This window comes from Littorina saxatilis, linkage group LG14 (assembly GCF_037325665.1).
Source record: "Littorina saxatilis isolate snail1 linkage group LG14, US_GU_Lsax_2.0, whole genome shotgun sequence".
Taxonomy (NCBI): domain Eukaryota; kingdom Metazoa; phylum Mollusca; class Gastropoda; order Littorinimorpha; family Littorinidae; genus Littorina; species Littorina saxatilis.
Genome location: NC_090258.1, coordinates 33,256,110 through 33,270,874, shown reverse-complemented (window position 1 = coordinate 33,270,874; position 14,765 = coordinate 33,256,110). Strand labels below are relative to the sequence as shown.

Sequence of the window (14,765 nt, the reverse complement as noted above, 5' to 3'; positions counted from 1 at the left end):
ACAATTAAAACAAATCTAAACAACAAAGTGACTGTGGGTGAGATAAACAAGCATTCTGTACTCACTAACGCAAGGACAGCACAAACAAAACTAAATAAAATAAAACGAAATAAGATAAAATTAAAATAAAACTGAAATAAAATAAAATAAAATAAAATAAAGAAAAAAACGTGGATAAAGCAGTGATTTTGGGTGACATAAAAAATTCTACATACATGTGCCCATGAACAATTGATACATCACAAGACAGGTGGGATGCAATGTTCGTTTTGAAAAAGAGGCCTTGGACATAACTCATTGTCTCCCAGGTATGGATATATATATCCGTACCCACTCATATAACTCCGCCAGGGACGGTCCCAAGCCCGGCTGAAAAAGGAGGAGGGTTGGGCGTGGGGTTAGCACCCCCACCCTGCAAAAAAGACTTCGCTACAGAAACGTCAACAACAGAACTGTTGTTGGCGGCCCATACCCTGACAGGAGTGACGGGCATTGAGTTGAGTGAGTGAGTACCCACTCATATGGCTCTATCTGCCCTAGTATGGATATATCCGTACACAGTCACTTCAGTCGCTTCCTGTAACGTCGATCTAATGCCTGCGTTTCAGCATGCTGATACACAGTTCTACACAGTTACTACAATTCTGAGTGACCTGGTGCAGCACAGCTGGTCTCGGCTAAAAAAATCTTGGTCAACATAGGTGGGGTAGAAAGTGTTAAAAAGTGTCTTGGCCCTTCTCCTGAAGAGTAAAAAGAATACATTTCAATGCCGTCATGGAATTTTGGCGTAACGAGCTTTTGACAGCTTGTCAGGAGAAAGACAAAACTGATCCTTTTCATTATGAAATAATGTTTATATTCCTTCCTCCTTTGGATAGAAAGATAAAAGAATGTTAATTCATGTACTGTCAATCGTATTTAGGAGAATATTTTTCACGGAGATTCTTCTTCTTCTTCTTCTTTGTTCATGGGCTTAGACTCCCACGTTCACTCATGTTTTTAGCACAAGTGAATTTTTACGTGTATGACCGTTTTTACCCCGCCATTCTGGCAACCATACGCCGATTTTGGCGGAGGCATGCTGGGTATTTTCGTGTTTCTATAACCCACCGAACTCTGACATGGGTTACAGGATCTTTTCCGTGCGCACTTGGTCTTGTGCTTGCGTGTACACACGAAGGGGGTTAAGTCACTAGCAGGTCTGCACATAAGTTGACCTGGGAGATCGGAAAAATTTCCACTCTTAACCCACCAGGCGGCAGCGACCGGGATTCGAACTCACGACCTCCCGATTAGGAGGCCGACGTCTTACCACCACGCCCGTCTTCACGGAGATTGATTTACTTAGTCTAAAACTCAAAAACGCCAAAAATACAGTCAATACGCCAAAATTCCACAATGACAATTTCGATTTATTCCTTACCAGTCTCGTTGTATTCTCGCACTTCTATGTAGTCATTGCTGGAACAGCGTGACGACGACTGCAGCGAGAAGGCACTGAAGGTGAAGGTCAAGTAGTGACCGGTGGGTCCGGCCACGATCCAGCTACAGTTGCTGTTGGCGTCATAGCTGGACGGGTAGTTGGGGGAGGTGATGGTGCCGTTCTGTCCGTAGATGCGACCTCCGCAGCTTGCTGCAACGGAGGATGTTTCTAACTCAGTATAGTATGATAAGTATGGTAAACTTATTTCCTCAATGCCCGTTATGCCAGTTGTACAGAAGTAGAGCTACCGTTATGCCAGTTGTACAGAAGTAGAGCTACGGTGGACACCCCCCCCCCCCCCCAGCCCCTTTTAAGACCTTCAAAAATCTGAAAAAGGCAGGGTCTCTTATAATAGAGGTAAATTTACAGAGGTTTAGAACAAAAAATCGGAAAAAGTAAGGTCTTGAAAGAGATGGAGTCTTAAATTGGGGGTGGGGGGGGGGGGGGGGGTGGGGGTCTTAAAAGGGAAGTTTAACCGTACACCAGTCCCTCTCATGAACGGACACCCTTGGGCCATAGCAAACTGTCCGTACAGCCGTCCCTCTCATGAACGGACACCCTTGGGCCATAGCAAACTGTCCGTACAGCAGTTCCTCTCATGAACGGACACCCTTGGGCCATAGCAAAACTGTCCGTACATTGCAGGTGGCCGGTCACGGGAGGGGTGACCACACCACCCCCTCCCCCATACACTCACACAGAGACACACAAACAACAGGATTGAGTCTATGCTAACCACTTCTTGTGGCTACTAACCAATAACAACAAACTCCTAATATTTCTTTAAACGTTCTGTAAAAAATTATTTGTATGAATGGTGTTGAAAAGAAGAGATAAAATAAATCCTCAAGGCAGTGAACACACTCACCATGCACTGACATACGAAAGCAGCCACACAAACACAGCACAGAGGCACGTGTGCATATGCTTTGCGAGAATAAGCTTAAAAACCAGTTTGAATAAAAAGCAGCATGTCATAATCATGTAATTTATTTTCTTCTTGTCTGGCTTTATTGACTGCATGCCGATCATGTGGCAGTGACTTTTCACTCTTCAGTCGGAAATACACTGTACACAACACCGCTCTAGCTCTCACTCTCCCTCACTGCCTACCCTAAGCCGTGACGACTGATGCTTGGAAATTGTGTGGAAGAGTACACCTCTCTATTTCTCTCCAATGCTCTTCCTGCTGACAGTGACACCAGACACCCAGACCTGTTTACCCCCATAAGTGTTTTGGAGTAATGCTCAGCCCCAAAAATAGTAATCCTGGCACAAAAATAGTAATCATCTAGCATTCGTCGCCAATTACAACGCACATGACAACTGTGTCTGCGAAACGCAATCATGCACATATATCCATCATTCACAAACAAAACACATCAGTCAGTTTTTGTAGTCATCATAATTTCAAAGAAGATCACATCAAAAGCACATGCATCACTGATTCTTTTTCTTTTGCTCGTAGTAGGCCTTTTTCAGTGTGTCAAGCGCTTCTCTACTGTACTTGCGCTTGCCGAATGAGTGAGGGCAAGACTTCACCACTAGAATAAGGCTCTCCAGCGTCTCATCAGACAGACATGATCTCTGGTCAGTGCTGTGCTTTTTCACCCCATTTTGCCATTGAAAAAACCCCAATGCCAAACATGTGAATTAATAAAAAAAAATAAAAAAATAAAAAAATATTTTTTTACATTTTTTTATTTATGAAAATCGTAGTCTTGACACGGATAGCGGAATGGCGTATTTTTTGCAGAAAATCGTAATAAATTACGCCAAAATCGTAAGGGTAAACAGGTCTGAGACACCCCACTGAGTTTAGCCAGCTACCCCCCCCCCCCCCCTCTCTCTCTCCCTTCCCCCAGCCATGTACTGTTTGGGGCTGTGGCCAGAGAGGTGTCAGCTAATTGAGGCCAGCAGCACTGTTCACTCCGAGCAAAACCAGGGTGACTGTGTCTAACTTTTGACAAAGCAAGACAACTGAAGGGTTCACAGATTAGGCAACCGACTCACTGGTCAAGGCTGCGGGGAAACAAGAGTATCTTGTCAATGAAAGAGGTTACACACATACACACGATGCTGAGAACTGTGGCCGATTTTTCACTCTCTTTCGCTCAGGACCTTCATCGACTGTGGTTTCTGTTGTTTACGTCCAACAGACAAGAATAAAGAGCACAGTGCAGTTTCATGTTGGCATCTTCGCATGTACTCCACTCCTGACCAAAACTACACCCCTCTTGATGGGTACACGTGCCTTCAAGTTGTCAGTGACTGTCATCACGCCTTTGCGGCTGTGACCTTTGTACCAAGAGCCGGACTGCTCTGTTATCGATTTTGTTGTGGTGAAAATTTGACGATGGTCTGTCCGTACATTGCAGGTATGACCTTCTGTTGGGACCGAAAATGAGTGTCTGCGTCCACGTTTTGCAGGTGTCCGTTTAAGGGGGGGCAAATATAGACGGAAAACACTCCATGCCGAGCAAATGTGTCCGTACATGTCAGGTGGCCGCTCACGCCGGGGGCCGTACATTGCAGGGACTGCTGTAGTATCAATGTTCATGTGCAGAGGCAGATAGGATAAGACCAAAACGTAAGGAAGGGGGAGACAGAAACAAGAAAAAAAAAGTGAGATCAACCAAATCAAACAAACCAACGGGGCCCAAGGACTGTTATGCCAGGGTGGAAGTAGAGATAAGCGCCTACTTCCCAAGAAATGCTCCAAATGGCTTCGTGTCTCCAAACACCTCTGACAGTCAAATCCAGCTCCTGGCCTTCACGTGGCGGGCCCTGTCTTCGACTAACAGGAGAAGGGATGCAGGCGGGTCACTGGCGCCTTAAAACCAGCTGCTTCGGGCAGATGGGGCTCGTTAACCTTGGATGGTCGCTCATCTAGGAGAAGGACAACTCCGATTTCAAAACCCGCACTGCCTTGTGTGCGCCTTGGGAAAGGCAAAGGCTACGAGAAGGAAAACTTCGACGTCAAACCCGGGTAGAGTGGACTCGACAGCCCAGCAAGGCAGCTACTCTTGGGGAGGAGGCAACCCTGAGTAAGAACCTCAACCACCGAAGACGGAAGACAGCAGCCAACTTGGCGTGGGGAGAAAATCGGCTGTCTACGCTCCCACGATAATATGGCCGTACAATTATCCTTGGATCGATGTGGTGTCGTCCTGGTGTCCCGCAGCCAGGGTAGGACGGCGCCGGGCCTCCAGCCTCAAGGAGGTCCAACTTCAGCGACTGACTGCGGTTCTGACCCTCTTCCTTTGACCGGGGGAGGGCAGAATAGAGCTACCGGTCAACAACTTTGCATCATGCATTGGAATGCAGAAGGGGTGCGACAGAAGAAACTTGAACTCCAGAACTGCCCCCATCTAGAGACAATACGCCAGAAGTTCTGGCAAGAAGAGACCAGTGTTGGAGCCAAACTCTGGGGTCCTGCCGACGAACTGCGCAAGACTGCGGACTTCCTGGCAGCCACTGGTCTGAGGATCTAGCACGGCCACCAACATCGAACGCAGAAGAAGAAGAAGAAACAAACCAACAAAAGAAAGGAAAAAATATCTTTGACTGAAAGATGCAAAGCCTCTGTCTCACCTATGAAAGATGCAAAGCCTCTGTCTCACCTATGAAAGATGCAAAGCCTCTGTCTCACCTATGAACGATGCAAAGCCTCTGTCTCACCTATGAAAGATGCAAAGCTTCTCTCTCACCTATGCTGTACATGGCCTTGAACCCTTTTTTAGGCACGCTGGCATCGGTGCGGAATCGAGCGTACAGGGATCTGCCGGAGGAGTAGACAGAGCTTGGAAACTGGTCGCCGCAGAATTTGCCCAGTTCATCCCCTGCTGACGTGGCACCGTCTCTAAACTCGATGTAGTCCCACCGGCACCTGGTGACAGAATGACAATGTTTAGAGCTACAGTTAAACCTGTCTTGTTAGTACTACAACTCCGAGGCCAACCAAAAATGGTTGTTAAAGACAGGTAGGCATTAAGGAAATGTGAATTATATAGGAACAACACTCATCCGGGATCCTTTGGTGTGGTGGTAATGGGCAAGAGGTTAGTATCAAGAGATGGTATAATAATTATATGGCATATTCGGTTTGAATGTATACTCAAAAATACAGTCAAAACTTTTTGTATTTTTTTACTGTGAATGTCTCTCAATGTTCAAAGCCTCCACCTTCTGTACATTCATATTGTCAAGCTATTTCCCAAAGAGAAAGGGCCAAGCTTTGTGCAGCTAGCATCTTACTGTGAATGTCTCTCTATGTTCAAAGCCTCCACCTTCTGTACATTCATATTGTCAAGCTATTTCCCAAAGAGAAAGGGCCAAGCTTTGTGCAGCTAGCATCTTACTGTGAATGTCTCTCAATGTTCAAAGCCTCCACCTTCTGTACATTCATATTGTCAAGCTATTACCAAAAGAGAAAGGGCCAAGCTTTGTCAGACCTGTTTACCCTAAACCCGAGGCAAGAGTACTTTCCCAATAAGTTGAGTGTATTTTTCAAAAAGTTGGTGTACTTTGCAAGCAAAGCCATATGGGCTAGGGAAAATGTACGCATGGGCGCAAACGTGTTTGTGTAATAATAGCATGTCTTGTGAACACCTTCAGAATTTAACTCCTTTCAATACAACAGGGATAAAACAATTTTATTTTCCTGTCAGTTTATAGCATTATAACCAGTGTCTTCCAAACAGATTGATAATGAAACGATGAAGTTCGTGAAATAACATCTGCGGTTGACAATCGAAAATTTTATTGTAAATTTTCATTTAATAAATATACCTACCCGAATCACATGTAGCATTGACACAATCGGAGATGCTAGGTTCTGTACAGGCTAACCGTCTAAGGGAAGCAACCCCAACCACAAAAGTGTAAACGTAGCCATGGTAATGCCCATACACCCGGGGAGTTACCTCCCCTCGTGCATGCCACGTCACCACTGCTACTGAACACGTGGTTCCTATCATTCGACCTAAAGAATAAATTCTCCAAATCAAAAGCGGGGTTGGCGGGAGGGAATATACTATGTGATTCGGGTAGGTATATTTATTAAATGAAAATTTACAATAAAATTTTCGATTAAATTACATATTCCTACTCCGAATCACATGTAGCAGATTGCAACAACAAGGCGGTGGGAAAGAAAAATCCAACTCACTCAAAAAACCTTGCCGAAAACCTGGACCGCTGCCAAAGAATCAGGGCGGTCCCAGTGGGAAAGAAAATCTAACCCACTCAAAAAGCCCTTGGCAGGGCTGGCCCACTGCCAACAGGCAGTGAGGGAACCGAGGAAAGTCCTGATTGACAGCCGAGAAGTATCTCAGGCAAAAGCGTAAGAGACAACCTCAGAGATCCAGAAAGCTGTGCTCAGCACTTCTTCCAATCTCCTAGCCGTAAAAAACAGCACAGGAATAGACCCAAGCCTTGGATTAATAACCCTGGCGAGCCAAGGGAAAGACAAGCTTCCCCCCCCCCCTTTTATTGGAAGGAAATGCTAATGTCCTGAGAAGATCCGTGCGTAAGGTTGTCCCCTCAACTGAGAAGGACGAACCCCCGCGGTGACCCTAAGACAACCATGCCAAAGTCTGCAAACCTTGGGATGTAGTAAAGCCCAAAAGGCTTGTGAGAAAGAAGTCAGCTCAAAATAAGAGTGACCAATCCCCACGAAAGAGCGAGAGAGAGACATCCAAGCACTACGTACCAGAGTCCACCTCGAAGAGAAAACTCACAATAGAAGGTCGCCAGTCATCCCCTACCAGTCCCTGCGAACGCAGGGAGAGAGGTAGCACCCGACAGCAGCCACTTACGACTGTGCGTAAGCTACCGGAAGTGAGGACCCACGGTGGTCAAAAACCGATGTGACTGGCAACCATAAACAAAATGGCTAAAAGCCAGAATGTTCCCAAAACAGTCTGCTTGAAGGTAATCGAGAGTGAATCAAAAACCTAAAGCAGAAAACCAAGACTGGTAAACGTAAACCGTGAAGCCAGCCAGCCATAAGACTCCCGAAACCAGAGTTCTCAGGGAAAAAACAGGCAGTTAACTTCCTAGCCAAATCAAGAGCCTACCTGAGTTTGGCCAGAAACCCAGAGCGCGTCTGTCCCTGTCTGAAGACAGAGTCCAACGCGGAGAAAAACGGACAACCGCCCTAGACAAAGTTGCCTTTTGTAGCCGGGCGACTGTAAGGAAACCCGACCCAACGGACGTCATCCGGACTCGCCTCATACTAAGATGAGGAAGAAGAGAGGAAAGGCCCAAGACTGAAGTCACAGGAACCAAACCTTAGCTAAACCTCTGCCCGAAGGAGAAGAGTAGCCAAAACCTGAGAGAGAGGAGGAAAGCCACAAAGAACTACTCCTCAAACATCCATTGTCCAAGACAATGCCCCCTCAGGAAAATCTGAATGTTACCTCCGAGGCCAACTCAAGCGTACCTTAAGTTTGGACGAAACACCAGAACGCGTCTGATCACTAGAGAAAGACAGAGTCCGACTCGATGAAAGACAACAAGGACCAAAGTCCAAACGTTTGTGGCCAAACAGGGGTAACCTGAATCCAGAGAACCCCACCCAAACGAAAATCGTCCTATCCAATCTCTTAAAAAGAGAGAACAAAGGAAAGAAAAGACGAAGTCCGAAGCCACAAGAAACGGGAAGGCAACAACCACCATCGCCGCAACGTGGAATGGCTGTTGCCCAGCCAAGGCTGCCTATAGGCTGCCAGCTTAGCTTAACCAGAGGAATGAGCATGCTTCTGCTAAGCATGTTTCTGAGTATGCTAGCCTTACCTTCCTTCAACCCTTGTAAAGCAGTCAGAGACCTGCTGATCTCTACTCGACTGAATCTCTACTGCAGGCAAAGTTTAAGCGACTCTCTTTGACTGTTCAGGGAACTGAGAATGCGAAAGAAACGAGTCCCTCCGACACCCGCCGTACGAGCGTAGTGAAGGAAGGGCAGCCTCATCTGCTCCATGCTCACCCTAGCAAGGGCTGGCCAACAGAGTAGAGAAAGGAGGCAAGTTCCAAAGGCTGAATAAGCAAGAAGGAACAGAAGGTGAAGCCCGTGTAGCCGAGGCCAGTCAAGGCTGAGCATGTTCCGGAACTGAACCATAGTAGAAACAGTGGCAGAACCAAAACACTAGAGATACCACTTTCGGGAGGAGATGGCCTAGCCAAAACCTGCAAACCGTGGTACCTACAAAAGGTGACTAAGGAACCGGAAGTAGGAAAACATCCTATCTTCACGGAACGGAAGTCCGACATCGACAACAAAGTCAACCAACAAGGAAGCCACCAATGTCGATGCACCCAACGGGAAATCCTGAGCCGAAGCTCCGAGCTTCGACGGAAATCCAGAACGTGTTCGATTGCTGACCAAAGACTGAAAACCAGAATAGCTCAGCTACGAACGCAACCGAAGTCACAGTTGCTGGTGGTAAACTGATGAATGAGATGACCGGAAACCGGAAAACCATCCAACCGGAAAAAGACCTGACTCATCCCCCTAATGACGGTCGTGAATAGGGGAAACGTCCAGGGCCACCCGAACTGAATAGGCAGTAAACTCAACACCCAACAGGTAAAGTGAAGACTGCCCCGGCTGAGGCTGAAAGCCTAAATGCCCGTAGGCCAGCCGCTGTTCCTCACCCCCCGACCTCCGAAGGAGTGTCAAGAAGAGGAGAAGTGTATCCGAACAGAGCCGGAAATGCAGCAGACAAAACCGCAAAAAACGGAAGCGAAAGTTGCATAGAGTAGACTGAGGCCGGAAGCCCAAACGCCCGTAGGCCAGTCCTCTGTCAACTCCAGTCCAAAACCGCAAAGTGTACTTGAAATGGAGGACTTATGCTTCCAGTAAAACCGGAAACGCCACGCCGACAACGGCTGCCGCCCTGTGAACCACAAATGCCCACGACGGGACAAGAGTGAGACAGAACAGAAGAGGACTGGGGCCGGAACCCGAACGCCCGTAGGCCAGTCCTCGATCAACCCCAGACAAGCCACAACGTGCGCTTGTGATGGAGAACCTATGCTTCCAGACAGGAAGTGTAGGAGGCCGAAGCCCCGTCCGGGAAAAAACTTCGACGTGACCTCTGCCGCAGCTAAGAGGACAGCGTTAAGCCTTTTTCCCGATAACCAGCACGTGTGGAATCGCTGACGACAGACTGAATGTCCGACACAACCAGCGAAAAAACCGAAGTCCACGTACTGGTGGGAGGCCGGTGAAACGGCATAACCGGAAAACCGGAAATCCGTCCCCCCCCGACGTCGTCCTAACTCATGCCTTGACCAGGCTAAGAGAGAGAAGACGGCAAGTCTGCAGCCGCCGGCACCGGAACGGCAGTCGACACGACAACCGAAGGTTGAAACGCTGACTACATCGGCCAGGGCTAAGACAACACCTGCCCGAAGGGCTGGCGTTGCTCCTCAGCTACCGACATCCTGAAGGAAGTGGAAGCGAAAGGAGCAGTAAATCCGGGCGGAGCCGGAAAGCACCAGACGAGACCGCGAAAAGCGGAAGCGCCGAATGCGAGGACGGAGGCCGGAAGCCCGAATGCCCTAAAGGCAACGTCCGGTCAACCCCGGAAACGACCACAGCGGGTGCGTACGTCAGAGGACCTATGCTTCCAGCGAGTGCCGGAAGCGCAGCGCCAGAAACGGCTACCGCCATTGCTCCGCCACACAATGGTCTTCGAGGAAGCCAGGGTGTGACTGAACAGAGGACGAATGCCCGGGGGGCAACGTCCGGTCAACCCCGGAAACGACCACAGCGGGTGCGTACGTCAGAGGACCTATGCTTCCAGCGAGTGCCGGAAGCGCAGCGCCGGAAACGGCTACCGCCACTGCTCCGCCACACAATGGTCTTCGAGGAAGCCAGGGTGCGGCTGAACAGAGGACGAATGCCCGGGGGGCAACGTCCGGTCAACCCCGGAAACGACCACAGCGGGTGCGCACATCGGGGGACCTGGTCAACCCCGGAAACGACCACAGCGGGTGCGTACATCGGGGGACCTATGCTTCCGGCGAGTGCCGGAAGCGCAGCAGTCGGAAACGGCTAGACAACTCCGGAAACGACCCCAGCGGGTGCGTACGTCGGAGAAGTAGCCGGAACCAACTGCCGCCATTGCTCAGCCACACAATGGTCTTCAGTGAAGCCAGGGTGCGACTGAACAGGGGTTTGCGGGTCGTGAACCCGCCGAAAAGAGCTGTGTCCCAGCAGGGACTGTCCGACGGCCTCACGAGGGCCTGTGGACCAGCTCGACTTACTTGAATCGCCAACCACAGCGGTAGAAGACGAAGAAGCAAAACATCCGCCCTAGACAACGTCTCGGCCGGAAGCGTCAAAGAAGCCAACAAGGTGACGTCGCCCACAGACAGCGGGACCAACGGAAGAAGCAGGCTTGGCACGCGACAATTTCTTCACAAAGATAACGCAGACACCTGCAACACCTGATCTGCTAACGGCAGAGAAGGCGAGGAGAAGAAACAGGACGTACAACAGTATATGACTGCCCCACAAAGTGTTTGTTCGAGGCAGAAAGAGTAACGAACAAAACATAAAAAACATGTTAAATCCGAAACCACGACAAGTCCTACGGACTGGTAGATACCTGCTAAAGCCTAGCCAAGTAAACCACTGTCAGCGACGCTGATACACAAAATGGCGGCCAAGCGATAAGTTACTGGACAAAATTTAGAAGTCCAAAACGGACGAAAATTAAGCAATAACAAAAATTCCTGTCAAAGAAATGACGAAATATGAAATGGCTTACCAACTAACAAAGCAGAAGGCAAAAACGCAGGTAAAGTAAGGAGAACCTCACCATAACATAGGCCTAGCCACATAAAAAAGCTGTCAGGAAAGCTGAGCAACCGAACGTGGCGGCCACAAGATAAGTTACTGAAACGCATTTAGGAGTCCAAACGGACAAAAAAGTCAGCAACTATAGGTAAATTCCTGTCAAACTAAAGACAAGAAGGAACAAGCTTGCCAGCTAAACAAAGCAGAAAGCAAGTAAGAAGGTAAAATTACGTTTACCTCCAAAATACATGGCCTAGCCACAAAATCTGTCAACTCATGCTGACAACAAAAATGGCGGCCAACAGTAGTCACTGAAATATCACAGGTCCAAACACGGACGAAAATCAGCAACTACAACAAATTTCCTGTCAAAATAATGACCAAAATGGAAAGAGCTCACCAACTACGAAGCAGGAGGCAAGATAGACGGTAACGTGGCCGGTGGGTGTCAAACAACACCAACAGCGCAGCCACAGGGGAGCCCAAAAAATACAACAACCTGCTCCCTCGAAAGCTGTAAGGTCGAATGATAGGAACCACGTGTTCAGTAGCAGTGGTGACGTGGCATGCACGAGGGGAGGTAACTCCCCGGGTGTATGGGCATTACCATGGCTACGTTTACACTTTTGTGGTTGGGGTTGCTTCCCTTAGACGGTTAGCCTGTACAGAACCTAGCATCTCCGATTGTGTCAATGCTACATGTGATTCGGAGTAGGAATATGTAATTTAATGGCAAGTTCATTTTTACAATCATCTCAGAAAACATTGCTTCAGCAGACTACAGCCTTTTCTTCTGGCAGGATTTGCTTTGCGGGAATGAACTTCATAATTCCTTGGCAGCTTTCAGCGGATTTCTTTGCAGCAACCTTGTCCAGGTGAGATTTGGAACTGCAGTGTCGTTCGATGTCATATTTCCCAGCATGGGCAATGGAGAAATCTGATTTACAATACTTGCAGTGTGCATGACTTTTTCCCATAGTAGACTCCACAATTCCTGGCTCTTTCTTATATTTCTCCAAGAAAATCTGCTGCTTCTGCTGTTTAGATTTGGTACAGGCATCCGAAACTGGCAAATTTTTCCGCTTCATTTTGCCACGATTGTCCAGACGATCGCACGTGCCAACAACTGAACAAGGTTTCCACAGCTGAAGACTCGCTGTCATGGCTATCTCCCTTCGACCGAAACCGCTATCAGTTGTACCATCCCGTAATCAGCACACCAACACCGGAAAACGTATTCTAGACTTTTTCTTATGCGTATTTTGTGCGTGTGTCGCGTATTTGCGTACCGATAATCATTTGGCGTACAAAATACGCCCAAATCGTTCTGGTAAACAGGTCTGCTTTGTGCAGCTAGCATCTTACTGCGAGTGTCTCTCAATGTTGAAAGCCTCCACGAAGTCGACCTGGACCCGCTCTGAGGCCGGGGCCGTGATGACCCAGATGCATTCCACGTTGTGCGGGTAGGGCTGCGGGTAGTTGGGCGTTGTGAAGTACCCGCTTGTGATGGCCGAAGTCAGGGTCAGCGAACCTGTCAACAGAGAGGGTAGGTTTGGACATGTCTGTATGCACTCACATATACATGCCTGTGAAGATGCAACCGCACACATTATAATATATACATACCCCTCAAACTCATTACTGCAAACCCATAAACACACTTACACTTGTGTACCGCAGTCTTTCTTTCTCCCCCCCCCCCCCCCTCTTCCTACCTTGTTCCTTTCTTTTCAGTTCCGACACCTCCCCCCCCCCCCCCTCTAATTTCAAACTCAATGCACCAATGCACATACACTCTCTTCCTCCCAAACCTCCTCATATCCTGCCCCCTTCCCACTCTCAATTCCTCCATCACACACACACACACACACAGAGAAATGACAGAGAAGATGAGAAAAAGCAGAGCCGCTGCGAGAACTGTTGAAAATAAAGTTGACCATCAGTTGTTGGCTTGGTCTTCAACTCTCAACCCCCTACTCTCCTCCTTCCTCCCCCCACCGCCAGTCCACACTCCTCCACCCACCCCCAGTCCACACTCCTCCCCCCACCGCCAGTCCACACTCCTCCCCCCACCCCCAGTCCACACTCCTCCCCCCACCCCCAGTCCACACTCCTCCCCCCACCCCCAGTCCACACTCCTCCCCCCACCCCCAGTCCACACTCCTCCACCCACCCCCAGTCCACACTCCTCCCCCCACCCCCAGTCCACACTCCTCCCCCCACCCCCAGTCCACACTCCTCCCCCCACCCCCAGTCCACACTCCTCCCCCCACCCCCAGTCCACACTCCTCCCCCCACCCCCAGTCCACACTCCTCCACCCACCCCCAGTCCACACTCCTCCCCCCACCCCCAGTCTACACTCCTCCCCCCACCCCCAGTCCACACTCCTCCCCCCACCCCCAGTCCACACTCCTCCCCCCACCCCCAGTCCACACTCCTCCCCCCACCCCCAGTCCACACTCCTCCCCCCACCCCCAGTCCACACTCCTCCCCCCACCCCCAGTCCACACTCCTCCCCCCACCCCCAGTCCACACTCCTCCCCCCACCCCCAGTCCACACTCCTCCCCCCACCCCCAGTCCACACTCCTCCCCCCACCGCCAGTCCACACTCCTCCCCCCACCCCCAGTCCACACTCCTCCCCCCACCCCCAGTCCACACTCCTCCCCCCACCCCCAGTCCACACTCCTCCCCCCACCCCCAGTCCACACTCCTCCCCCCACCGCCAGTCCACACTCCTCCCCCCACCCCCAGTCTACACTCCTCCCCCCACCCCCAGTCCACACTCCTCCCCCCACCCCCAGTCTACACTCCTCCCCCCACCCCCAGTCCACACTCCTCCCCCCACCCCCAGTCCACACTCCTCCCCCCACCCCCAGTCCACACTCCTCCCCCCACCCCCAGTCCACACTCCTCCACCCACCCCCAGTCCACACTCCTCCCCCCACCCCCAGTCCACACTCCTCCCCCCACCCCCAGTCCACACTCCTCCCCCCACCCCCAGTCCACACTCCTCCCCCCACCCCCAGTCCACACTCCTCCCCCCACCCCCAGTCCACACTCCTCCCCCCACCCCCAGTCCACACTCCTCCCCCCACCCCCAGTCCACACTCCTCCCCCCACCCCCAGTCCACACTCCTCCCCCCACCCCCAGTCCACACTCCTCCCCCCACCCCCAGTCCACACTCCTCCCCCCACCCCCAGTCCACACTCCTCCCCCCACCCCCAGTCCACACTCCTCCCCCCACCCCCAGTCCACACTCCTCCCCCCACCCCCAGTCCACACTCCTCCCCCCACCCCCAGTCCACACTCCTCCCCCCACCCCCAGTCCACACTCCTCCCCCACCCCCAGTCCACACTCCTCCCCCCACCCCCAGTCCACACTCCTCCCCCCACCCCCAGTCCACACTCCTCCCCCCACCCCCAGTCCACACTCCTCCCCCCACCCCCAGTCCACACTCCTCCCCCCACCC

At 50.7% G+C, this 14,765-nt stretch overlaps 1 protein-coding gene across 1 annotated transcript in view; it reads right to left on the bottom strand.

Annotated features, from left to right (window-relative positions):
* Positions 1-14,765, bottom strand: part of LOC138946585 (cubilin-like) — a 196,216-nt gene that overhangs the window by 62,167 nt on the left and 119,284 nt on the right. The window contains exons 48-50 of the mRNA XM_070318030.1: positions 12,657-12,822; positions 5,194-5,372; positions 1,424-1,633 (exon numbers count right to left, since the gene is read on the bottom strand). Coding sequence (XP_070174131.1) covers positions 1,424-1,633; positions 5,194-5,372; positions 12,657-12,822 — 555 coding nt within the window. The remainder of the gene's footprint in view (positions 1-1,423; positions 1,634-5,193; positions 5,373-12,656; positions 12,823-14,765) is intronic.